Raw genomic sequence first — 10504 nt, forward strand, 5'->3', positions numbered from 1 at the left:
GGAATGAAGTATGAAGCAAGTAATAGATATTTATGAAATGTCTTTTGCTTGAAGGACAAGTTTAACTTGGTGGACAAGTTTAACTCTTCCTATAAATTGTAACCCCTAGCCTCATTGTAATGTATGCACGAAATTAATATAAGAAAGATCTCTGGTTTGCGCCCGTGGAGTAAATCATTCTCCGTGTTTTGAAGTTGGGATATAACCACGTTAAATACCCTGTGTCGTTGCATATTTTTATTTATCGTTCTTGCTTTAGCTAAATCGTTTGTCGTTGTGGGTTTGGTGATTTGCATGAATCACCGGTCTTGTTAGGGCCTACCGAATTCGTAACATTTACCAGAATATATATGGTCAACGACATTCAGAAACATAGATGCACAATGTGAAAACTTGCCCGTTCCATTGGAAAACGGATAAAAACACTAAAAACGGACGAAGAACTACGATGACAACAGTCCAATCAATAATGTAGAGAATTTTGTTGAACAAGCTATTAATAAAAGTTGTGACTAATCCTTCTTAGAATTTTTAAAACTAAATTTTATGTTAAAAGTAGAAACTCCGTGTTAATAAAAAGGTGGTATCGTAATGTTCCTTTTAACCAAAAGTTGAGGGTTCAAGTCCCGTTGTGGATATATTTCGTAGATTATTTGTAAATATTTGTGTAAAGTGTGTGAGTTTGTATTTAAAAAAAAAAAAAGATACTCCGTGTTTGATCAGTCATAGTGCAAAAAGACAATAATAGCCATTTTGTATTGTCACATGAGTAACTTAACTGTTGAGGACTAACCAGCCATTAAGTGTGGGACTATCCGTGTACATTTTTTAAAAACATGGGATCAACAATGATCAGTTTAAACTTATAGTCCCAAATTGATTTTTGATACAAACTTTTGGGACCAATCATGAAATTTTTGAAATACTCCCTCTATGAACTTATCAAACGTACTTTAGAGCATACGGCGTTCAAGGATTTTCTCACCGTCATTTGAAAATTGATTGAGGGTACACGACCCCCCCCCCCCCCCCCCCCTCAGTGTCCATTTCACCATTTGCTTCCCACTGTTCATCCATCGATGGTGGGTTTGTGAGTTTTTTTTATTTTTCTATTTTATTATTGGTTCACATCACTGAAATGGACACCGAAATGGACACCGAACGACACCCACACTTTAATCAATTTCAAGGTCTATTTTCGACCTTGAAATGGACATCAAAAAATGGACACGGACACCTTGTGCTCTTAGGAGTTTACTAATTATATACTCCGTAGTTATTTTTTACTTATATATATTAAAATATAATATATTATATATTATAATATATATAATACTCCTTCCCATATTAATAGTTCACAGTCAAAAATACTCAGTTTTTAGAAAAAGTGACTATCACAGATACTTTTTCTTTACTTACAGTTTTACCTATTAATTTTTACATATATTTTTTATTTTATATGCAAATAATGAGGACGTAAAAGAAATTCACTTTATTATTCTTATCTATTTATGAAAATTGACTATTAATTTAAGACAACAAGAAAAAAATACAAAACTATCAAGATGAGAATGAGGGAGTATAATAATATATAATTTTAAAATAAATAAAAATATTAACACAAATTAAACCGGAATAGATGGTAGTACAATTTTGCAATTAGTTGCCATTTCAACGTAGATATAAGAGCTCTGGGTTTCGTGCCCGTCCTTCAGCATTTGGCTACATCGACAGCGAGGACGGCTTGTAAATCGACATTTGGCCGACGTTGGTCACCAGCGTCGGTGAGCCAGTGTCACCATCTCAACCGTGAATTTTTTTATTTTTGAATGACTTTTTCCATTTAATTCAAATGCAAGTGCTAGTTTCAAGTATTTAATATATCATTGAATTCAATTATTAATTATTTATTATATATAAATAGACTAAATCACCCAAATCGTCCTTGTGTTTATGGTTTTTTGATCAAATCGTCCTCGTATTAACAAAACTGCATAAATCATCTTTAAATACAAAATAACGTTCCAAATTAGTCCCTGAGTTAATAACTTCGGTTAAATTAGCCGTTAACTTGAACAATAACATGGACTATGGATGTTATTTAAATAATCCTTAAATTCTTATAATGTTTATATTTTTATTTTAAAAGAATAACACGTAGTTGGTGCATCTGTAGCTCAAACACTAGGATTTTAGTAAACCTCTTTTATGTTAGATGAACATATCGTTGGGAAGTAAACAAAAAGAAGTTCATCACCATGGTCGGAGTTCTGGTTACGACATCATATATGGCCGGAGATGACCACCAGCGTCGCCGAAACACAATATCGGATGACCACCCACGACATCAGATCTGGCCGGAGATGACCATCTCCTTCACCACCATCTTTACCTTTCGCTTGTTCTGGATCCTCACCAACTCCTTCACCACTATCCTTACCTTTCGATTTCAGTTTCGCAGCCACCAACGTCGAACCTGCTCTGCCGTCGTCACCGCATTCCCGGATCGATAAACACCGTTAGCGGCGGTTCAACATAGCACGACACCCACCACTTATTCATTACGAATCCATCACCTCCACCCCACCACTGTCGAAGATGACTTTGGTAAGAAGAACACGACGACCATGGTAAATTTATACTCCGTAGATCTGAGTTTCAGTACTGGAAACTTGTAAAAAGATTGGGGGTGATTGTATGTTTGGATGCTAGAGAGGAAACTTGTCAATCTTAGTTACAATAATGGAAACTTGACGAGAAATCCATTGTGATTTGAGTGTGTGTTATTTCACGTTTCTGTGAAGATTTTGAGTTTTAGAGAGAGATTGAAGTGATGGTGTGTTGGTAGTACTACAAGATTAAAAGTAGGTTCTTTCATCTGATTTATTACAGCTTGATTTTTAATTTTTTATATAATAAAGATTTTTGGGTATTTTATTTTTATGTTACATCCATAGTCCATGTTATTGTTGAGGTTAACGGTCAATTTAATAGAAGTTTAACCAGGGACTAATTTGTGACATTATTTTACATTTAAGGATGATTTATGTAGTTTTGTTAACACATGAATGATTTGGACAAAAAATCATAAACACAAGGACGATTTGAGCAATTTAGTCTATGTAAATACTACCTATATATACAAATTCGCCATACACAACTATAACTTCATCTTTCTCATTGCAATCTATATACAAATACATAAATTTTAAAAATGTCCAACAACCCAAATAATCAAAACCCTTCATTCAACCCAAGTAATCAAAGCTCTCCATACAAGCCTTCAATGGAATTGGTCGACGTTTAATCAAGCTCATTCGTTTTCAAGTACACCTAATTCATTTGGTGGTGTTCCGTGGCAAGTTAATGTACACGATGAACAAAGTTCACCTGAAGATATGAACACATTTATGTTACGGAAGAATCGAGCCGACAATCAATCACTACCTCAACTTCAATTCAGAAGAGAATCAACCCCACATGTTCGAAGACGGGGTTGAAACGCCTACATAGAAGAAAAAAGAAAGATAAAAGGATACAAAAAGTTGGTGAAGCGTCAAGAGCGAAACCAAGGGTCGTTCAACAAAGTTGGTATGAACAAAATGAGTTACGTCTGGCCGAAAGTTGGGTCATGGTTTTGGAAAATTTGTGTTTCGGAAACTATAAATCTGGTATATATATACCCACACACACACGATGTATATATATATATATATATATATATATATATATACACACACACACCCCATCAATCCATTAAATTATGTCGTTGTAACTAATTCAAATTGATTTGGTTTAGGAGCATTGTTTTGGTATCAGGTTCTTGAAGAATACCACAAACGCAATCCAATTTATAAGCATACGAAAGATTTGTTATCTTGGAAATGAACAATATTGAATGCTGATTGTCAAAAAAAAAAAAAAAAAAAAAAAAAAAAAAAAAAAAAAAAAAACTTTATATCGATTGAAGTGTGATTAGAAGAGTGGAGAAAATGATAGCGATTTTTAAAATTCATTGTGAAGAAGTTTATTGCGATGAGGTGAAGAGGGGTTTTGCAAGTTATAAAGCTTTGCATTTTCTGAAGGCAAGGTATAAATGGTTACATCCCAATCCGGTTGTTATTGGTCGGTGAAATGCAAGGTTCCGACCGGCTATTGAGGAAGAAGAGCAAGTTGATTTGATTGACTTGAATAAAGACGGTGAAGAAAGACAAGAAGAAGAAACCGAAGAACCAAACCCAAATGAAAAATTATTCTAACACGATCATTTGAGGCGTTCACCCGGAAAGCCAAGGAAGTCAAGGAAAGTTAGGTCGGAAGGTGGGCCATCTGACAGTTCTTCTCGTCAGCCGATGCGAAGGTTAAACAAGATTTTAGCAGGGTAAGTGAACAAAAAACATCGTACTAATTTAATAGGAAAGTTGAAGCACAAACGAGGGCATTGGCGATTGATTTGGATGGGGAGGACATATAGTTGATCAGGTTGCAAAAGGAGGCGATCGAGTGTGAGATGCAAAGTCGTGTGGTCGTGACGATTGAAGAACCCGTACGTGTTGCTGAAACCGATGAATCATCGGGTTAATGGTTTTATTAATTTAAAAACAATCGTATGTGTTACTTTTTTTTATTTAATTTGAAGTATGTATTTTTTTTTATTAATGTAATGGTCTATTTAGTTATTTATATTTAAAGTAAATTAAAATATTTGTAATTAAAAATAATAAAAATAAAAATGGACACTAAACGACACTTCATGTTTCTCTCATCAGTTACTTTCAGTGTCTCAAATGGACATTGAACGACAACTCATGCTCTAAGTAGTGTGGGACTATGGGTGTCTATAGCATGATGACACAATTTACCGATAAAGATAATTAATTTGAGAGGATAGAGATAATCAATTTGAGAGGACAAACTTGACCACTTTGAACCTTGAGACCACTCTCAATTATGACATATTTTCTATTTAGGACTAAGTGTCATATCAGCGTCACATCAACACTTTCTTACCATGACTAACTCATGAGTAAACACTCCCAACTACGAAACATTATTTCATAAAAATTCAGACTCACTATATTAATTAATTAAACAAGTTACGAGCATTTGAGCTAAAAGCACAACCTATTTATTCAAACGTCTATCTTGAATTGTGTTGTTTGAAGATAATAAGCTGAACGAATGAGGGAGGGATGAAGGAGGGCAAATGTCTCTCATCAAAGCCCTCATAGTCCTTGAGCAGGGCGATGAGCACGGTGTAATCGTTGGGAACAGTCTCTGATCGTGATGTTGCGGTAAATGTAGCAATTTTTGGCATAAAGTGGTTTTTGACTGTAATGTGGCAATGTAATGGAGTGAATGTAAATAATGGTGAGTATTAAATTTAAGTAAGTGAAAATGTTTCGAGTAATGTAATAAAATATGATTGAGCGTTTGCTGGGAGAATAATAAATTATATAATATAAATAAAGAAGTGTTAAATTCTTATTAGTTGAAAAATAAACAAACGATTAAAAAAAAATTCCGTCAAGTCCCTGACGGACGCCCTTACGGCGTCAGTCCTGACACCTTGTTAATTGTGTTAACCTGTGTTAGTTTTGTGCCTTTGTCCACGGTATGCCATTCCATATTACGCCATTTAACAGTTGTCTAACCTCCACCAAAGAAGTAGTAAAACAATTTGCCACCACTCTTTATCGATACATTAAAATAAAGCGTACATACACATGAACACGCACGTTAGAATAAAATACATGGGCGTGAGTGTGTAACATCTTACGGAGTAATTAATATGATTACTCGGAATTTTGTCTATCTAGACATTATTATTACACTGCTGATTACTCGGAATTTTGTCTATTTAGACATTATTATTACACTACCACAGTAGATACTATGCTAACAGAATAGAGCATATATGGTCTTTTTATTTATGCTAATTCTATCAAAGTCTAAACTGATCAAAAGGTTTTATGCATAATCTAGTTCTAATTTCAAGCAGACCGAAATGTGTCGTCGACAAAGTAAACCACTACCAAAGAGAGTGGATAGAGAGGGAAGGCGATTAGCAATGTCCAGTTTGGAAACTTGGATAGGAAACTTGCGAGAAGTCCCATTATGATGCATACGATCACCACAACTAAAACCTCGGCCGAAAAATGCCATGTCAAACCACGGAAGTATATAACCGATACAAGAACTATAAAACCCTGGATGTTGTTCATGAACACTTTATGGTATATCTGCATTTTAACAAACTTGAATATGTTAGCTAGTAACACTCGTGTACAACTACGTGTAAAAGATATAATTAAATCAGAGGTGACAATTATGAGCGATAAGATTTTTGTGTTAAGGATATAGGGAGGGTGAATATTTTTACTCTGTTGTATGTTGCCTAATCGAATTATTGTTACCGGAACTCAGCCCACATGCTAAGTATATATGAATATGAATGTGTAATAGAGGGACGAACCTCTGAGAAAGTTAAGGATGTTGTTTGATGTCTCTTCTGACTTGCAGCTCTAATGGCTGCAATGGCTGTTCTAGCGTTTGTAGCCAACGGAACTAAAATGAACGAAACATAAAAAGTCTCTATATGTACAGATTCTGAAAATTCCCGAACACTTTCCACCAGTGGCTCTGCCAAGAATGTTAGGATAAAGATTCCGACTAACAATAGCGCTATTGCTTTAAACTTTTCCTCCGCTTTTGCTTTTGCCTCAGCTCGCTGGTACCTATCTGTTTCCTACACACACAAAATAAAACAAATAAGTAAATACAAGCTGGATCTTAATACAATATAGAAGAAAGCAGCATTCATGAAGTTGTGATTATGGTATTTTCTTACTCGGTTATTGTTCTGCAACTGCTTTTGTTGGTTACGAGAAGCTACAAGATCCATCTCTTTTAACCATTTTGTAACACCAGATTTGAATTCTTGTTTATCAATGCCTCCATCTCCATCGATGTCTAAATGTCTCATTATGATCTCTGCTACCTCGTCATCCATTAGTATCTCATCGTAGTTGACTTCCATAATGAAGTTTTTCAGTTCATTTCGTGTAATAGAACCATTGTGGTTGGAATCAATACGTTCAAAGAATCTATAAAAGTAACACAAATTTTAAACCCAATGATTCGATATCTAATATGCATACAAAAGTTGTTCTGTTTCACCTATTTATTGCAGATTCATCTCGTGCTCCGTCTTCTTTAAGCAATTTCTGTCCTGAAGCTCGTTCCATCATTATGGATAATAATTCGATTAATTTGTTTTTGTCTTCAAGTAACAGTTCTGCAACCTTATAAACTCAAACGGAAAACAATCACATATTGGAACAATTAGTGAAGAAAAATAGCCCATCTAAGTTTCAAAATTAGCCCGACCCGACCCATTTGACTCATCTAAAATATCTGACTTGTTTGACCCGTGACCCGTTTGACCCATTACCCAATCCGTCCCAACCTCACCCATATGGACCCATTAAAATATAACTCGTTTGACCCATGACCCATTTCAACCCAAAACCGTTTTGACCCATTACCCCAACTGACTCAATCTGACCCGTTTGTCGAGTATATAATAACCTGATTGTATTCAGTCCCTGATTTATCCAACGAATATGGATCATCCATCAACTGTCTTGTGACATCAAACCATTTTTGAAATATATCATAGAATTCATCCCGAGTCAACATTTTTTTATCGTTTGCCTTGGGATATTTCATCATTTTCTCCATCTCTTTTTGCCTAAGCATGAGATGTTTTTCCCTATCCAACATAAGTGATTGCACTTGATAAAAAGGTACATGTAGTTCAACTTTTCTTTCAACTTCTGCATACTCTAGTCTTCTTATCTGAATTCGAGGATCAAAACGCTGCCAATAGATGATGCCAAAGAAATCCAAATCAAGAAAGATGAGTATGACAATTTTATAACCTTATTGTAAAGGTTGGTGATATATCCATCATCATTTATTGATATATCCACTATGAATATACATTAACATGTTGTACTGTACAGTACAGTCTAGTATGTTAATGCACAGTTATGATGGATATATATAATAAAAGATGGTGGATATATAAGGAAATCGATACTGATGTTATGTATACCTGATAGTAGAAGTACGCAAGTAAGCAAATAACGGAAACACAAAGTGACACAAGGACAACGTTCTTGTATGCTTGACTAGAATACGATATCCCAAATACACTCGGTAATAAGATGACTGCTAGTGGTATCAGTGAAAAGAACATAACTTTGGCATGATAACTGGTTTCTGCATCTGTAACAACACCAGAACCTGTAAAAAAAATGCATATTTATCTTTGGCATTTTTGAGGTTGATAATAATCTATAGAGATGAAAAAACACAAACCGGTTAGTATTTGTATTCCTTTGTTTTTGGGTTTAGAACCAGGTTTTATGTAGAACTTTGTTCGGCCACATATAAAGCATACTCCCCATAAAACTGTGAGAAGTAATATTGAGGATCCAGCTAGCAACCCAGCACCCGTTACGACATAATCTTGAGCTTTTTCTTTACTACTCGAAAGTCCAGATGCTACAATCAGACAATCACCAATATAAATGTGAGTAAATAGTGTTTTTTCCCCACAACACCTGTTTTTATTAGTTGTGAGGTTGATAATGTTACTAAAAGCCGAAAAACAGTCATAACTAATCATCGAAAAATCTTTTCTCAGCTTGAATCTTGAATAAGATTATTATGTGTATAGACAAGGAAAAGACCATATTTTATCTTATCTTATCTTATCTTATTATACAATAAAACAAAAACCAAAATATATGAACAAAAACATAAGAAAATAAAACATGTCTAAAACTTAAAGGATGTTTTTCACAACAGCCCTTAGGGTCGTTAACATGCTTACAAGTGTTGTACATAGCGGTTAATTATTAAAGGAGACAGTAATTCAGGTGTACAACACTTTTAAGCGTGTTAGCGACGCCCTTAGAGTTGTCTTAGAAAAATCCCAACTTAAATTATCCTTTTATATGAAATATAACCTTGACATAGTACTTCTTATTATTGTATTAGTAAACACTAACAGTTCCATTATCTCTTGTATAAAGTTGGGGAAAAATTGTCCTATTTCTAAAAGAAACAACAAAATAAGACATGTTCCCAATATATACATCAGTTAATTTTATATGGAATTTGATACAAAAAAAACGAGTAAACTGAGTTAGAAATTTAATAAAGAGAACATAAGCGCATATACGTACCAAGAAGAATCAGAGAATCAGGAAGCGAATCAAGTAGCTGAAAAACACTTGCACCAAAAAAGTTATTGCCAAGAACACCAAATATCCGCCCATCGCCGCCCGCATATGATTCTCCATGATACAACAAGTATTCATATACCACTATCAGAAACAGATGACCTGGCAGATTACTTGAACATGGCAAAAATCCGTACATTTGTTCACATTTCTCTTCTGAACCTTCTGATTCTTGTAGACGCAGAAACGATTCCTTGTTACCATTAATATCAATGTTATTGCTAAGACCATCTGAAACCTGTTCCACGGTTTCATACTGCAATGAACGCCCGTTTACGTTCCAAACAAACAGGAAAACAATGAAAGTAATTGAATATGCATTCCTTGCACTCAGATTCTTCATTTTGCAAGTCAAAATATTTATTATTAATGTATTGATAATGTTAATGCAGGGTTTTGGTTATGAGGGGGTTTGGGAGGATAAGCAAATTTTCTTTACCACTTCTTTTTGTAGAATCCTAGATATTTAGAAACATACTAAGCTAAAGAACAAAACTTAGTTCTTGTCCTTAAGATTGAACTGTTTTTTAGTGTCATTTTACTTAAGAGGGAAAAAGAAAAAAGAAGAATGGGTAAAAACTAGATTATAAATTTTTTTTTTTTTTTTTTTTTTTTTTTTTTTCCTGTTTCCTTCTCTACTTGCAGAACTATATTTTAATCTCCGGTAATATGGGTTGCTGACAGTCAATTAACAATTGTTTTCGGTAATCTATGATTTTGTTGGATGTTTACATTTTTGAAAACAACACTCGCACACCTATATGATATTTTTAGGAGGTGATATTTCTACTACTCTCTATTATTTTTATAGATTCGGAGTTGTACAGTACAATCTATTAATGCACACGTATGTCTATATTTTTAATATGATAATCCGGGTGATTTGTATAATACTATTGATTTCCCCCTAAACTTTTCCTGTTGATAGTCCCTGGTATATGCATCTCAAACATTTGAAGCTGAGACCTATCATGTGGAAGTTTTGACATAAAATATGCGCATGTTCAATCTCCACTCGTGACAAAAATTTACAACTCTTGTGACAGTGGGATGATGATTGTTCTTATTACATGTGTGAGACTCGTTGGAGGTACTTTTCCGGCATCCGACTCTTTCGGGGTGGGTCTGGTGGGTTTTCAAAGGAAACACAGGGCCAGGGTGTCCTTGACAGACGTACACCTTTTGACATA

The 10504-nt window shown here is 34.5% G+C and overlaps 1 protein-coding gene across 2 annotated transcripts; it reads right to left on the reverse strand.

Moving 5' to 3' along the window:
* Positions 1–5766: 5766 nt before the first annotated feature.
* Positions 5767–9748, reverse strand: LOC139894352 (sodium/calcium exchanger NCL2-like). Of its 2 annotated transcripts, none has more exons than XM_071877590.1 (8): positions 9258–9748; positions 8386–8571; positions 8120–8292; positions 7591–7881; positions 7180–7304; positions 6851–7106; positions 6476–6748; positions 5767–6242 (listed from the first exon to the last, which is right to left on the reverse strand). In XM_071877590.1, the coding sequence occupies exons 1-8, from the start codon at positions 9655–9657 to the stop codon at positions 5994–5996; spliced, it is 1953 nt and encodes a 650-aa protein (XP_071733691.1). In that variant the 5' UTR covers positions 9658–9748; the 3' UTR covers positions 5767–5993. The 2 variants fall into 2 exon arrangements, with proteins under 2 accessions (XP_071733691.1, XP_071733690.1); XM_071877589.1 differs by having other exon boundaries at positions 8120–8310.
* Positions 9749–10504: the final 756 nt, after the last annotated feature.

Source organism: Rutidosis leptorrhynchoides, chromosome 2, assembly GCF_046630445.1.
Source record: "Rutidosis leptorrhynchoides isolate AG116_Rl617_1_P2 chromosome 2, CSIRO_AGI_Rlap_v1, whole genome shotgun sequence".
NCBI classification, from domain to species: domain Eukaryota; kingdom Viridiplantae; phylum Streptophyta; class Magnoliopsida; order Asterales; family Asteraceae; genus Rutidosis; species Rutidosis leptorrhynchoides.

Bases quoted from the DNA above. Each gene is read 5' to 3' on its own strand.
- LOC139894352 (XM_071877589.1), bottom strand. From the start codon at position 9,657: ATGAAGAATCTGAGTGCAAGGAATGCATATTCAATTACTTTCATTGTT. The intron at 8,572-9,257 runs GTACGTATATGC...GTCTGATTGTAG, and splicing joins TGATTCTCTGATTCTTCTTG to CATCTGGACTTTCGAGTAGT. The intron at 6,243-6,475 runs GTTCGTCCCTCT...GTTAAAATGCAG, and splicing joins CATCCTTAACTTTCTCAGAG to ATATACCATAAAGTGTTCAT.